The 16,387-nt window shown below is 39.7% G+C and overlaps 1 protein-coding gene across 7 annotated transcripts in view; it reads left to right on the top strand.

Moving 5' to 3' along the window:
* The window catches only part of LOC129711885 (rab GTPase-activating protein 1), a 154,372-nt gene that overhangs the window by 51,543 nt on the left and 86,442 nt on the right, over nucleotides 1-16,387 (top strand). For all 7 annotated transcript variants that reach the window (XM_055659877.1, XM_055659881.1, XM_055659880.1 and 4 more), the window contains 6 exons: nucleotides 1,529-1,595; nucleotides 4,759-4,861; nucleotides 7,429-7,598; nucleotides 9,736-9,910; nucleotides 10,957-11,050; nucleotides 15,662-15,812. In XM_055659877.1, the coding sequence (XP_055515852.1) occupies nucleotides 1,529-1,595; nucleotides 4,759-4,861; nucleotides 7,429-7,598; nucleotides 9,736-9,910; nucleotides 10,957-11,050; nucleotides 15,662-15,812 (760 nt within the window). The remainder of the gene's footprint in view (nucleotides 1-1,528; nucleotides 1,596-4,758; nucleotides 4,862-7,428; nucleotides 7,599-9,735; nucleotides 9,911-10,956; nucleotides 11,051-15,661; nucleotides 15,813-16,387) is intronic.

The following is a 16,387-nucleotide window of genomic DNA, read 5'->3' as shown; positions in this document are numbered from 1 at the left end:
TACTTTCAATTAATGTTTGATATTGTTGGACTAAAGATCTAAGGCCCAGTATAGTACAATGGGAAAATTGGTTGTGTTTTGGCTTCTGAGTTTCAGATGTCATTAAACTGCAATACACCCAAATGATAATTTGAAAGGTTTTCATGATTTTGTCAGATAAATCTGTAGCGTAACCAACTAACTGTTACAAGTCTCCCACAAGCTGTACTCTCCTCTAAATCTACTTTCTTAGTGTTTTCTCAGTGCTGTGTGATGAAGCTGTTAATTTATTTCCTGAGTGACTTAGCGTCATTTTGTAGAAATGTCATTCATTTTGTAATAATCGTTTCCCTAAAACTTCTGATCTTCCCACTAGTAACACTAATACAAATCCTATATTTATGATGTACTTGTCAATTTCATCTTTTGGTAACATTTAAAGTTGTAGAGTAACATAGCAGGGAAACAGGCCCTTCAGCCCAATTCACCCATGCTGACCAAAATGCCCATCTAAGCCAGTTCCATGTGCCTGTGTTCGGCTCATGTTATTATTTTAGATACTTGCACAGATGGTTTATGATCTCCATTTTAACATTTTCAAATTGTTAGCAAAGTCTGTGTTATATGTTTGAGGAGTTGGAAAAAACTTTACTGAGTACTGAGCAGTATGTTTGGGATCATTGTCTTGCTTGTAGAAGGAACTGCCAGCCAATGAGTTTTGAGGCATTTTTTTGGAACTCGAGCAAATAGGATGTGTCTATACACTTCAGAATTCATAATGCTACTACCATCAGCAGTTGTATCATCAATGAAGTTGTATCATCTGTTCATGAAGTCTTCAGCGGACAGTGGTCATTGACAAATCCACACCTGACTCCTGAAGAGTGTTTCTGATCTGTCAGACAGGTGTTTGGAGATTTTTCTTTTTTATAAAGAGAATACTTCTGTCATCAGCTGTGGAGGTCTTCCTTGGCCTGCCAATCTCTTTGCGATTAGTAAGCTCACCAGTGCTCTCTTTCTTCTTAATGATGTTCCAAACGGTTAATTTTGGTTAGCCTAGGGTTTGGCTGATGTCTCTAACAATTTTATTCTTGTTTCTCAGTCTCATAATGGCTTCTTTGACGTTTATTGGCACAACTTTGGTCCTCATGTTCATAAATTGCAATAAAAGTTTTCAAAGTTGATTGAAAGACTGGAGGAAAGAATTGGTGCTGAGAGCTCGCTGCATTAAGGAGGCAATTAAACACACCTGAGCAATTACAAACGCCTGTGAAGCCATGTGTCCCAAACATTATGGTGCCCTGAAATGGGGAGACTGTGTAAACACAGCAGTAATTTCTACATGGTGAAACTAAAATGTATAAAAATAGCCTTTAATAAAATCTGTCAATGTGCACTAACCACACGTGATTTTTTTTTTTTTTTTTTTCTATTACGTATCTCAAATTATGGAGTACAGAGGCAAATAAATAAATGACGGGTCTTTGTCCCAAACATTATGGAGGGCACTGTATAACTTTATTAATATTTCCGGTTGTTCTTCCTTCAGGTGCTTTGGCCTCCTTCTCAGTCCTGGCAAAGATGTCCGCAACAGTGACATGCATCTTTTGGATTTGGTAAGGTGCCAATCTAGACTTTTGCTCCATATGTAGCCACCTTTTACTTTTATTTATTCAGATTTTCGCTGTAGAAGGGTAAACTTTGCACAGTTTCAGTTGAAGGATGTCATAAGGAATAGAATTAGGCCATTTGGCCCATCAAGCCTACTCCTTGTCAAGCTTCTGCTGTTGGAATAACTTAGGTCACACAATGATTAAGATCCAAATACTTTATTGGTGTTACAGCATGGGTAACGTCATCTTAATACGTAACTCAAGACATAAAGAGAAAGCGCTGAGAAGCTTTCAGGCTTCTGTGCCTGCTAGGTGGGCTTGCAAACATTTGCAAACGGGCTTCTGTACCTGTTACATTAAGAAGAATTGATGCTCGAACACCGGGGGCAGCAGTAGGGTGAGCTGCTTCAATGTAAATTGAGAAAGCTTCTTCAAATATGCGCCACCGTTCTGCGAGGTCTTCGTCAAACACCAGGATCTCTGGTTTTCTGAGAGCGGAAGCCATAGTAATATATACCGGAGAAAACAACAAACTAAAATAAAAGCAATATAATTAAGCAAGGAGTGACCACTCCGTACACTCTGACTTGTTTGTATAAACATCATATTCCAGAGTTCTGCAAATCATACTTTCACCTTGGATTGTTGATGGAAATAACCGCAATCATGCATTGAAATTTTCAGTGGTGGTCCTTAATGCATACTTTATGAATGTAGGGAAAGGTGTACTTTAAATAATTCTTAATTTTAAATATCACTAATTTAACTTTTGCTTAAGTAACACTTTTATGTTACGCTAGAAATGTTCAGGCACTGAATAAGTGGGTAAGAGAAGTATGTTGTGGCGGAAGAATTTTGAAAGGAATTTATCGGCATAGCATTTTTTATTCATTTGTTTTACATTGGTTATATAAATTGGGGAGAGCTGTAGTCCCAGCTGATTCCTGTGGCACACCACTCCTTACATTTTTCCAACCAGGAAAAGATCCATTTATGTTTCTGGTTAATCAGCCAATCTTCTTTCCAAACCTACACAGTCAGCTTTTATTTTCCATGGCAATCTTTGAGGTGGCACCTTATCAAACATCTTCTGGGAATCTTTTTATAGCAAGTCCACAGGTTCTCTTATCTACATTATATTAATAAGTCAATCAATATTTACGTGGCAGAGATTGATAGATTCTTGATTAGTACGAGTGTTGGGTTATTGGAAGAAGGCAGGAGAATGGGGTTGAGAGGGAAAGATAAATCGGCCATGATTGAATGGCACAGTAGACTTGATGGGCTGAATGGCCTAATTCTGCTCCTAGAACTTATGAGCTTGTGTAACTTTAAAGAACATCATTCAATTGGCTGAACATGGTTTCCCTTTTAAGAAAGGGAATTTTTGTTGCTTAATTGCCCTTGACATTTGTGTGGCTTACAGACTCAACTACATCATTAGGTCAGGATCACATATAGCCAGACTGGGAATGGGAAGCAGATTTCCGCCCCCATTTTTACAATAGTCCAGAGCATTGTGGTCATCGTAACAGTTAGATTTCCATATAACTTCCAGATTATGAATTGAATTTAAATTCCTCAGCTGCAGCAGTGGGAATTGAACCCTGGGGTCTAGGTTCACCCAGTCTGATAATTTAACCAAAGTAATAATATACTTAAAACAGTAGCATTTGTGTGTTTGAAGGGGAGAGAAGACAGATGTGGATTTGAAAAGTTTCCCGCAGAGCAGGAACATTGTTACTGGACTTGGAGCAAAAGCTGTAAAAAATATTGGGCTGTTAGTTTAATGCAAGCCGAGGCTGGTGCCTGCATACGTTTCAGAATGAAAAGAAGCAAAGGGAAGGCAAACACAAATTTGAAGTTCAAATTGATGGAGTTTTCTGAGCAGTGGGAAGGGCGGAAATTACTCGTCCTTTTGCAGAAGGTCTAGTCCTTCAGATGTTAGTACCTTATGGGTTTGAAGCTCGGAGAGAATTGAGCATGATGCCGTGGTGAAAGTATTCAAACTGAAAGCAACTTTGTGCCTGATCTGGTGGTGTGAGCAAAAAGCTATTTTACAGGTACCTGGTGACCATTTGAAACAAGCCTGCTAAATTTCCGTGGGCTAATAGCCCATATTGAGTGGGTATGGACAGATCAGGCCAGCCCTACTGCTTTCGGCACAGTGTACAGCTAGTAAAGCTGAGGGTTCACAACACTGGAGACCTGGGTTCAAGCTTGACCCTGGTTTAGGGTTTGAAGCTCGGATGTGAATTGAGCATGTTGCCGTGGTTATATTTCATCTGAAAGCAATTCTGGGAGATGAGGGATTTGAGCTAAAAGCTTTTACAGGTGCCAGTGAGGTCAGAACAAGATGCAAAATTTCCGTCATTCTGGAGGGCCTAATTGACTGGATGAGATATCAGGCAATCCCAACTACTGTGATGGCGGCACAGTGGCGCAGTACTAGTAAAGAGCCTGTTTCACAACACTGGAGACCTAAACTAATAGGGATGACCCTGGGTTGTGCATGAATTTGCACGTTCTCCCTGTGAGTGATCGTGTCTGAATCCCTACGAATAGTCCTGTTATCTCCTCCCACATCCCAAATATGGTAGGTTTGGTCAAATAAATTGTCCCCTGTAACCTCGGATGTGAAATTGAAATAATGGGAACTAGGTGTTAAGGGGTCCCTAGGTACTTGTCCCCAGTGGAGTGGATGAGAAATTGAAATAATAGAACTAGTGTGAAGGGGTGATCAATGGTTGGCATGCACTCGGTCGGCTGTAGGTCCCGATTCCACACTGTATCTAAACTAATAGGGATGGTGGAAAAGCATGAATTGGATCCTTTTGTCAGTAGTGATCATGTCTGAATCGTACTTGAATAGTTTCATGCCTCCTTGCCATGCATGGGTTGCTTGATATGGTCTAACAACTAAAATGGTCACTCATGCCCTTTATGACATCCTTCAAAGTTTGACGATGGCTTTAACAAACTCAATGCAAGAAAGCAAGTGCCAGTAAAGACTGAACAGTGTGCAATCATCCTGTGGTGGCAATTGCTTCATAGCGATAAGTTTTCACCCACGTACCAAACGAAAACATGCAAAGTTTCATAATACAAGCTGCATATTAGTTAATTAGCAGTAACACCCAGTCTGTTGCAATATATTTATTTGCAGGAATCAATGGGTAAAAGCTCAGATGGCAAATCTTACATCATTACTGGCAGCTGGAATCCCAACACGCCGCATTTTCAAGCTGTAAATGAAGAGACGCCTAAAGGTAATAAAAAAAAATGCGCATCTTAGTGACTCAAAAGTTAAGAATATCATTTAAAAAGTGCTTCCTGGTGATTTTTCTCCATATTTGCACCTACAATAATTAATTTGAGAATTAGGAGCCCAGACCAAACAACAGCACAAACTGTTTCACCTAGTTATTGCTCATCAGTTGCTGACATCTCAATGCGTAATTCTCCATCTGAAAGTGTCAGATGCCAATTTTGATTTTTATTTCATCTAGCACTTCCCTAGTCGTCTTTGTATGACTGAAAATTGCACTAAACGCAGCACATATCGCATTTATAAAATACGTGTCGCTAGGCAATTCAAAGGAATTAATTTAATTGGTGACCAAAAGCTTGAAGTAGGTTTTGAAGAATCTCAGAGTAGAGAGGTGGATTCAGGGGTTTGGAAATACGTTTTGGGGCTTTGGGATTCGATGGTGGAGTGAAGGAAGCAGAATCAAAAAGGAGGAACAGTTGAGTTTTTGGATGGTTGCAGGCTGGGAGAAGGTGAGTAGAGAGAGTTTGTAGAGATTGACCCTGGTTTAATCCTGATCTCCAGTGCTGCTAGTGTGGTGTTTGCACTTTCTCCCAGGCATTGCGTGTGCTCCAGTTTTCACCCACATTCCAAAGAGGGGCTGGTTGTCAGATTATTTTTACACTGTAAACTGTTCCTTGCATAGGTGAATGGTAAAATGTGAGGAGGATTGATGGGAATTCGGGTCGATTCACCTGTTTGCATGCTAAGACTTGGTGACAAATGCAAATATGGAAGTATCGATTAATTTTCGAGGGTAAATTCCTATTTGGAGCAAAATGGGATGTGTTTAGTTGAATTTTAGATGACTGAGTTAATGGAGGAGTGAAATGTACGAGATTGAAAGGAAATTGTTTAATAAAAATAATAAAAAACGTGTGAAGTGGTCATGTTGATGCTTTTGTGAAATGGAGGTCATTTCTTGTTGGTGCATTTAATCATTTGATGAGAAAGTCCTCTTACCGACAACACATATAGACTTCCTTGAGACTGAATGTTGTGGTTTTATTATGACCCCCAGGTTCCCTTGCTGTTTCAGCTTTTGGTCCTTCTCAATACCTTTCAGTTATGTTTAGCCTAATCCTTCGTTACCCCGTGCCTCAATAAAAATAATCAAAAAACTTTAGATGCTGGATATCTGAACTAAAAAGTGCTAGATTCACTCGGTAGATAAGGTGTTATCTGCAGAGAGAGAGAAAATTGACATTTTGGATCAAGGACCTTTCAACAGAATAGGAGAAGCCAGAGAAAGCAAGCGTGCTTTGAAGTGTCACATTGTGAGCTGCGGTGTACAGAAAGGCTTCCTATTGATAAGAATTGAACCCGGGTCACTGGGTCAGCTATCGGCTATCTATATGGTTCCTATTTAGGCTGCGGGTGTCGAATAAAAGATAAGATACAAGTAGATTGAGAGTTATCAGTCTCCACTACTTAATCGTATTCTAATCCAATCGTGGGTTAGGTGAAGCTTGTGATGCATTTGATTTTGACAATTTGGTGTGGTGTAGGGTGGCCCAGTAATGCTAAATTAGAATAATACGATGTAGATTTGCCTATGAATTAGAAAACATATTGCAAAATGTTCTGCTTTTAATTTTTCCCAGCATTTCCAGTTATGTTATTCAAAAAAAAATTTAAGGTTAAAGCGGACATCTGTGGATAAATAGTGATTTGAATATTGGGACGATGTGGATGAAATTTTGATTTTATGCAATGTATTAAAATAGTCCGGAAAACATGTTCTTGAAGCACGCCTCTCCAGCTGAGTTTGAAAAAGTGGTTGTGACTTGTTTGTTATTGCATAGCGCAAGATACTGGTTGAAAACAGATAGATGGCATCCACAGATCACCAAGTACAGTTCATGAGGAGGAAGGTTGTTTCGTTGGGGGTAAATTTAAGGGATCTCAGTGCTTGGAATGGCTGCTTGTCTGACTTGGGTTGAGTAATGACCAGATGAATGTAATGATACAGTTGATATGTACTGTTCATAAGTACTCCTTCTGTATTGTCGATCCTTGGTACATTTTTTTTAATCAACAAATAGCATGTGGCTTTGGCTGCCAAGCCCAGCATATATGGTCATGAAGGGAGAGGGGCAGTGACACTGCAATTACTAGTGGCTTTTCTTTAGAAAAGAAAAATGCAGTGATAAGCTTTGTGTTCAATAGGAAACCAGATGTGGATGAACAAAATATATGCAATGCCAATTGGGACTGAATGATTCAGCTTTACACCATTGTGGACATTTGACTCTGTCTATGGAACTGATGGGTTACAATACTGAGAAATAGTTTTTTTACACTCTACATCTTCCCCTTTACTCTATTCTTCTATTGTATTTGAGTTTGACGATTGCATTTATGTATGGTATATGTGATTTGTTTGGAGAGCAAAACAAAACTTTTCACAGTACCTCGGTACATATGACAATAATAAACCTAAACATGTCTGCCTTTTATGTTTTGGTTAAAGGACCCAATTATAATGTGCACATAGCCTGTTAATAAACAGCATTGTACCTCTTCCAGACAGGTTGCTTTACATGACTACCGCAGTTGACTTGGTTGTCACTGAAGTGCAAGAGCCAGTTCGATTTCTTCTGGAGACCAAAGTGAGAGTGTGCCCATCCAGTGAAAGAATGTTTTGGCCCTTCAGTAAACGGAGTTATACGGAGACTTTTTACTTGAAGCTTAAACAGGTAATAATATTTCGGTCAGCCAGCAGAGGATAATTTAACTGAGATTGTTGATCAGTGCATGAGTTCTAGCAGGCAGTTTGCAACGCTTTTTTAAGCAGGCTGCCAGTTAATGACCAAAAGTTGGATTAGTAACTGTTTAGATCCTCATGAGCACCCTGCTCCCTGATCTGACCTCTAAGTAGATCCATGTGGTGGAAATCTGTGCCGTGAATGATTTGGAGATTAAATTTCTGCTTTATGCTGTGTGCATCATGCAGGTTATTACTACACCTGAAAAACATTTGATGCTTAAAAAAAAAGTGACCATTGCATGCACACTTCATTTTGCCACGTTTTCACTTGTATGGTACATTTTTCATTTACCCGTTAAAACCTGTTGGAAGAATTTACCTTCGCAACGATGTACGAATCTTTTGGAGATTTGCGGGCAGTTCTGGTTGCCCCATTACAGGAAAGATGTGGAGGGTTTCAAGAGGGTGCAGAAGAGGTTTACTAGAATGCTGCCTGGATTAGAGGGTTTCAGCAACGGAAAGGTTGGAGAGATTTGGATTGTTTTCTCTGGAATGTCAGTGGCTGAGGGGAGACTTGATAGAGGTATATAAAATTATCAGAGGCACAGAAAGGGTAGACAATCTGAATCTTTTTTCCTCAAGGTGGAATTGTTGTAAGATTGGAGGGGGGGGGTATTTTAATGGAGTTGTGCAGGGCAAGGTTTTAACAGAGTAGTGGGGGCCTGGAACGCATTGCCAAGAATGGTGGTGGAAGCAAATACCACAACAGCTTATAGATAGGCACATGGAAGTGCAGGAAATAGAGGGCTATGGATCATGTATTAGTAGATGAAATCAGATGAGGGATATGGATCATGTATTAGCAGATGAAATCAGTTTAACTAAGCATCATGTTCCGAACAAACATTGTGGGCCGAAGGGCCTGTGCTGTATTATTCTAAATGCCTGCTGTGCATCATCGGTCGTCGTCGTGATAATAAGATGTAAGAGGTTTTCGAGGAATTGGATCAATTATTGGCAAAAGTGTACCTCAAGGTTACAAACAGTTTATTATAGTAAAATGCAGGCAGAATAATTAATGAAGCAGCTACTATACAACTCAGGAGAAAGGATCAATAAAGCAAAAAATCTCCTGTCATCTGTCCGTTCCTGTTTCCACATATATATTAGCAGTGGTTGTAGTCACCAGTCTCATGGCCTTCTGCCCACTGGGGCTTGTGCTTGTGAAGGTTGGTGAGGAGAACTCCAAGGTCCTGGCACCGTTCCAGATCCTGGTCTGAGGTGCATTATAAAACTCCTTTTATGCTTCATGACTACACAAAGATAGCTAACTTCTCATGGCAACTGCTTAGTCAGCAGTTTTACAGGGGGAAAAGATACGGGTAAACAAAGGTCAAGGTAGACACAAAAAGCTGGAGTGACTCAGTGGGACAGGCAGCATCCCTGGAGAGAAGGAACGGGTGACATTTTGGGTCGAGACCCTTCTTCCGACTAGCCTGGGAAAAGGGAAATGAGAGATATATACAATGATGTGGAGAGATAAAGAACAATGAATGGGAGATAGGCAAAAAACTTAACGATGATAAAGGAAACAGGCCATTGTTAGCTATTTGTTGGGTGAAAACGACTTTGGTGGGGGAGGGATGGAATGCGGGGATTACTGGAAGTTCAAGAAATCAATATTCATACCACTGCTGTAAGCTGCCCAAGCGAAATACAAGATGCTGTTCCAGCAACTGCAGTTCCTTCCGATAGAAAACAAAATTATTTTAGATGTAAATGCCTGTTAGTTACTGGGTATCATGTCCTTTCCAACTTTAACCCCATTAGAGCCATTCCTTAAACGCACATTAAACATTCCTAGAAACTGAACACATTTTTCCCAGCTAAATCGAAATGTAGAGCTTGGAAATCTTGCAGTTTTTATCAAGTCAAGCCAAGTCACTTATATAACACATTTAAAAAATAACTCTCGTTGGCCAAAGTGCTTTACATTGGTGGAGATACTAACGTTATACAACAGAGAGTTATCATGAGACCTAACTGTCAGTAGCAAGGTTATCTACTGAATGTTGTCTATTACACATGCTCAGTATCACTGATCAACCTCTCATTAAATTTTGCAGATTGATCAAAAAGAAAGAAAGAGCAATAGTGATACACTGTACGAGGTGGCGAGTTTGGAAAGCGAGTCTGAGCGCGAGCGCATAAAAACAACGGCAAGCCCGAACATACGCATGCCTCATTACGGATCGCAGGGATCCATCATACCTTCACCACCCGAAGATGATGAAGAGGAAGGTGGGTTCCTAAGCCTAAACTGTAACTTTGAGTTGACTTTTTATTAATTTGACGTTCATGCAATTAACAAGATTTTGGGATTTAAGGATCCCAATCTGGTTTTAAAATGTTGTCCATTTTAGGCATTGATGATTTTTATGCCGTTAGTTTAATTGAGTGTAGAAATCATTTTGAACTGAGATGAAAGGACCAGTGAGGTTTCAAGTATATCTTTCACTTTCTGGTTTTCCCCCATTTTGGTCAAGCCCATTGTTAATCTGGGGACTGATTCAAGGGAAACTTTTTTTAAAGCCCCCTCCCCCCCCCCCATCGTTTGTGTCAATCTTGTATTGTATTTGCCACGCTTTGTCCTGCATAATCTCTTAGCCAGCTCCCGCCCACCCCCTCCCCACAATCAATCTGAAGGCTCCCAACCCAAAATGTCGCCTATCCATGTTCCCCAGGGATGCTGCCAGACCCGCTGAGTTACTCCAACACCTTGTGTCCTTCTTTATAAACCAGCATCTGCTGTTTTATAAAGGGGGGGGGAGGGGGCATTTTGGGCAATCCTTGCACCATTTTTCTTAATTGATTCGTTGAAGGGTTGTTCCATTTGAAAAGATTAGCTGCGATCATCTGCTCTTAGAGGACAGATGCTTTAAACAATCAATTGACCTTTCATCCTCTGCATTTCAAATAGATTAAAAAGCAACTGCTGTGCAAATACTAAGAGTGCGATAATGTAGCAAATAGAACAGAATTTAAAGTCAAAGAATGTTTAAGAAGGAACTGCAGATGCTGGAAAATCGAAGGTAAATAAAAATGCTGGAGAAACTCAGCGGGTGGGGCAGCATCTACAGAACGAAGGAAATAGGCAACGTTTCGGGCCAAAACTCCTTCTTCACTCTACCTTTAAAGTCAAAGAACATAGTGTTCAGCTTTCATGGTTAACGTGTTTTTTGATGTTGGGTAATGCTTGATCAGAAAAGCAGCATTTTAGTCGTGATGTAGACAGACGGAATGAAAATCGTCTTCCTGTCATTTAGTTTTGTCTTCCTTTTCTTCAGATAATGATGAGCCTCTCCTGAGTGGCTCTGGTGACGTGTCCAAAGAATGTGGTGAGAAGATTTTAGAGACGTGGGGAGATCTACTGTCAAAATGGTGAGTGGGAAATACCCACTGGGATTTGCATTGAAGTTCTGTGACGGATCAATGTTTTCTAGTTTTGTTACTTAGAATTCTGTATTTGAAAAGAATTGGGTGCATTTTTACATATTACAACTTTTTCTGCACAACTGCAGAGAATTACCTTGATAATTTCTGAGCAGAAAGGTAGTTGTTCACAGTTATCAAGAGGTTCGAATAGCTTGTTTTGTCTTTTTCCAGTAATATCTAAATCTTGTAATACTGTATTCCCATACATGATCATTTTAAATTCAAATCTAAAGTCGGGATTGAACTCGGATCTTTGACACTGTAAGGCAGCAACTTCACTGCTACGCCACTGCGCACCCCAAAATGTGGGCGTAATTCTGGTGCTGTCTGTGGAATTTGTATCTTCTTCCCGTGACAGCGTGCTCCCAAATTCTACCTACGCTCCAAAGGTGTACAGGTTGATGCGTTAATTGGTAAACTGCCCCCGGTGGTGTGTAGGTGATTTTAATAATATAATATAATAATAATATATCTTTATTGTCATTGTACAAGAACAACGAGATTAAGATTGCAACTTCCGTATCAATGCTATAACATAAATAAATAAGGTAAAAGTACAAATAGGTTCCATGTACGCTGAGCTTAAAAATTGCAGCAGCTGTCACTGTGTTGAGATAAGTCATTTGTGCCAGTTGATTATGGGGGCAAAGGCAGATTATGGGGGTCGCCTAGCAGACTGATTCGGTGCAGTTGTAGCTCTAGGGAAAAAGCTATTTCTCAGTCTGGAGGTGCGGATGTAAAAGGCCTTATAATGTCTGCCAGATGGAAGAAGTTGGCAGACGTTAACAGACGGTGGCATGGGTGTGTGGAGTCCTTCCAGATGCTGATGGCTTTTCTGAGAGCGTGCGTTGTAGATGTCTTCCAGGGCTGGGAGCTGATTCCCAATGATTTTCTGTGCTCTGGAGATGACCCGCTGAAGAGCTCTCCTATCGACAGCTGTGCAACTAAGATATCACACAGAGATGCAGTATGTTAGGATGCTCTCTCTGGTGCTGCGGTAGAAAGTCTGTTGGGGAGACCCGATGGGAATTTGGGAAGAATTTTATTTAAATGGGGTTAGGTTGACTGGATGATTAATGGTTAGCGCAGACTTGCTGGGCAGTTTGACCTGTTTCTGTGCTGTATCTCTCTGACTCTATACACCATGTCAAAGTCCCAGGTTGTTAGTTAAGCAGTTGTACTGTAGATCTCTATTCAATGTAGTTTAGGAGAATGAAGAATTATGTAATTTGGGGATATAAGATCGTAGTGGTCCTTGCTAGGGTATATGTTGAGATAATTCTACTTGTGGAAGAGTCGCTACCCAGGGGATATTGTTAGAAAATGAGGGCTGGTCATTCAAACTGAGGTGCAAAGAAATTTCTTATATAGGAGGGTGGTGACTCTTTGGAATCCTTTGCTCCTGAAGGTGGTGGAGGCCGGTTCTTTTGATATATTTGGATATATTTTAGATGATGGATAAATATTTGAAAGATTGACAAATTGTGGGTTATGAATCACTGGCACAGAGTTGAGGCCATCATGATATCGAATGGCTGGAGAGGCCAAGTGGTCCAGGAGACTCTGATTCTCCAATTAGAGAACATTCCCCCCCCCCCCCCCCCCCATCTCAGCCTGCAGTAGAACACATTTTTTATTAACCCTAAATTTCCCTTCTTTAATAGAAATAGTGTTGTTTAGACCTTCCATCAAACTTTAATTTCCTTTCCATTTTGAGACTTTTCAAATATTTGCTTACCTTTCTGACAGCTTCCGCTGTAGATTCCCCATGAGTGTTCAGTTCAGCAGAGTAGAGATTGTTTTGCAAAAATAATTTGAATATAAAATAATAGGTGCCCCTGGGGTAATAAAATCATAGGCTGTAATTAGGATCCTGCAGTATTTTCATTGAATCTTTAAGTCATTTCACTGTTTAATTTAGTCATCTAATAGACATTATAGCAATGGAGGAAGGGGGAGAATGAGATGGTAGAACATTAACATGTTAATTAATTAACATTCTGCCTATGCAAAGGAGTCTGGACATTTTGAAATTTAATTACACAGATGCCTATGTTAAAATACATGTTCTGTCTTTTCTTCTGTCAGATTAATCTATATATATTATATACCTGTCAGCCCTGATTTCCAATTAAAAAAACCAGAGTACTGAGTTTGAACATAATATGCGCAGTTTTCCAATGTTGGACACAAAGCAGCTAGACGGGCCAAGCAGAATCTTAGAGAAAAAGGATTGATGACTTTCGGGTTGGAGCCCTTCTTCAGACATCACCCAATGTTTTTTTTTCTCCAGAGACGTTGCCTGACCTGCTGAGTTGCTCCAGCACTTTGTAGTGTTTGCATGCTCCTTTATAACTTTTTACATAACATTTTACAGTACAACTTCATTATTAAAACAAGAACAGCTTCAATTCTTGATTGAAATAAATGTATACAACAATGACTCCAATCGTCCCATTCCAACCACTCATCACTCTTGACTCAACCAAAATTATTTCTGAAATATTGGTCATAAATTTGGTGCAATAAATGCTCCAAAGTAAGGCTCAGAATGCACCAGAGAACATCTTAAACCCCGGCCACAAGGGTCTTTCAGCTTCGCGCTTGTGATATGCGCTGCGTGCACTTATTTCACATAATATTTTTGTAGTCCTGCCATGCCACCCCCCTTTTTGAAAAGTTTCGTACGGGCCTGGTGTATAATATTTTTGACACTGTCATAGGTCTTTCTTACATATGCTGTCACAACACACTGTTATCTCTAAACAAGACTTCAGTAATTTTCCTTGCCCTCCATTTCAGAATAATAGTGTTTTAAGCCGATAACTCGACACTAGCACTGGCAATAAATAATAAGTGCAGCTTTCCAGCCCTTATCTCATTGGCCACGCTCGGCTGCACATCGGTGTCAATCTGTTGGCCTCTTCCATCTTCCTCTCATCGTGGGGGTGGCGGATTGGGAGGGGCCTCACAAGTGGAATAGCCTAGGGCCACTCTTCATCTAAATCCGGCCCTGCGACCAGTGCCAAAACAACCACAGCGCTTCTTTGAAGATGAGCTGAGAGGTTGGCTCCAGTGTCAACATTTATCCTTGTTGAAATAATTGAAGGAGATTATTCACTACTTTCGTAAACAGATTTTGCTGTGGACAGATTGTTTGATATTTTTCCTGCATTGGCGACCATTTTTGGAGATTTCTTCCTAGTCTGCAAATAGATCATAAGTTATACAGCACGGAAATTGACCTATCAGCCCAAATTGCACATACCGCCCCATCCAAGCAAGATCCATTTGCCTGTTTGGTCCATATCCCTCTAAACATTACCTATTTGGGTATTGCAAGTCTATTTTGTCCACAGCTTGTGTAATACTCAATATTCTTATCACTACAAGCCGATGCAATAATGTGTTAGAGATTCGGTCAAATTTAATCTTATTGCATTAAAGTTTTGGTTAACTTATCATTGAAGATGTCCTCAAAAGTTTATTTTTTAAATAACATTGATATTGTAGTTTCCATTTATTATCTATTGGTCAGAAGGATCTCAACCCAAAATGTCACTTCTTATTTTGAGTCTGCAGAAAGGTCTCGACCCGAAATATCACCTATTCCTTTTCTCCAAATATGCTGTCTGAGCTGCTGAGTTACTTTAGCTTTTTGTGTCTATCTTGCATCTATTGATCGTTCATCTGTTGTACCTTGGTGCTTTGAAAGGCACTTGCAATAATGCTTTTGTTTTGATTGAACTGCAAGCGGAGATGTTTCACAGAGACTGTTCATTGCTCTTTCCCAAAGCGAAATCACATCAACAGTTTTCCACAGCCTGTGAGCATTTCCTTAGATGTAACAGTTTTTACTTCTTGAAGTGAAAACCTCTTTCCTGATGTGCTTTTATCTGAAATGCTGAAGGCCAAAAAGATGAACGTCTCCTTTTGTAAGGTAAAAGTGGGATATTAGTGGGCAATTGGAAATCCTCAGCAGGTCAAAAAGCACACCAGTGGGGAGAGAAGCAGTCAATATTTCAGGGTTATAATTAGGTTAATTAGAACAGGGAATGCCAACATCGGTTTGAAGCTCTTAAAGAGGAGATGTGATTAAAATAAGACATTTACATATGATACAGGAGTTGTGGCCCATAGTTGGAAGTTAGCTGTAGCATGCAGGAAGATGTCAGTAGACTGACCAGATGAGAAAAGTGAAAAATGGAATTAATTTGGCAAGGCAGAAACAACAAGGGAATACAACAATTGGAGAGGACATGGTGGCCTAGGGATGACTGCCCACAGATTCTTGAAGTTATTAGAACAAAGATGTTTTCCTTTATTAACTGTGATGTAGGCTACAAGAACTGGTGGCATATCCAACAATGGCATAATAGGATCATAGCTGAACCATGGATTTTATTTTGATTATGCATGCATATAGTGAGAGAAAATATTGCATCATGTACTCGTATTGTTATCAGTATTTCCATTCGAGATTTTGTAAAAACAGATTTATTTTATCATTATTTTAAACTTTTCTTTCTTAAGTGTTGGTCTGACATTCATTTTCAGGCATCTAAATTTGAGTGTGAGACCCAAACCTCTGCCTGCTTTAGTAAGAAGTGGTGTTCCTGAAGCTCTTCGAGGTGAGGTTTGGCAACTGCTTGCGGGATGTCACAACAATGACCAGATGGTAGAAGACTACAGAATCCTTATCAATAAAGTAAGTAATTTTGCAATTAAGCAAATTGTGTGCCTGGCTTTCACTGAATAGAATATGCTTATTTGGTTGGTGCGTTGGTTTCTTTGTACATCTTGCCTGTACTATGTCATGTTGGTTGAAAATGTAATTTTGAAATCAATCTACTTAAACGGCAAACAATTGCAATTGTTACAATCTGTGAAATGTCCAGGAACAGTTTATGCAAGTAATCCCTTAGTCCTAGTTGGATTTCAGCCAAGCTTTATAGTCTTCGTTTAATTACTTGATGGTTTCTTTGCCATCCATTAAGTTATGTGTATATGAATAATGTTACAAATAATTTGGGTTAATAAATGGCTTATTGGAAACATGTCAAAAATGTTACAGTTCATTGTTAGTGACAGTCATTATCTTCTTGATCTTTGGAGCTTGCTTCCATTTGTACATTTTCATTTATTCAAATGGCTCTTCAGACTGTAATGCAGAACGCTGAACAGTTCCATTAAAATTCCTTGCTCTTGCACATTTATTTTTAAAATATTGGCTTTCATTGAGAATTCGTCATTTCCATTCCTTGAAAATGGAAACTACTTAAT

This window comes from Leucoraja erinacea, chromosome 31 (genome assembly GCF_028641065.1).
Source record: "Leucoraja erinacea ecotype New England chromosome 31, Leri_hhj_1, whole genome shotgun sequence".
NCBI classification, from domain to species: domain Eukaryota; kingdom Metazoa; phylum Chordata; class Chondrichthyes; order Rajiformes; family Rajidae; genus Leucoraja; species Leucoraja erinaceus.
The sequence above is the reverse complement of the archived record's forward strand: the minus strand, read 5'-3'. Positions and strand labels throughout refer to the sequence as shown.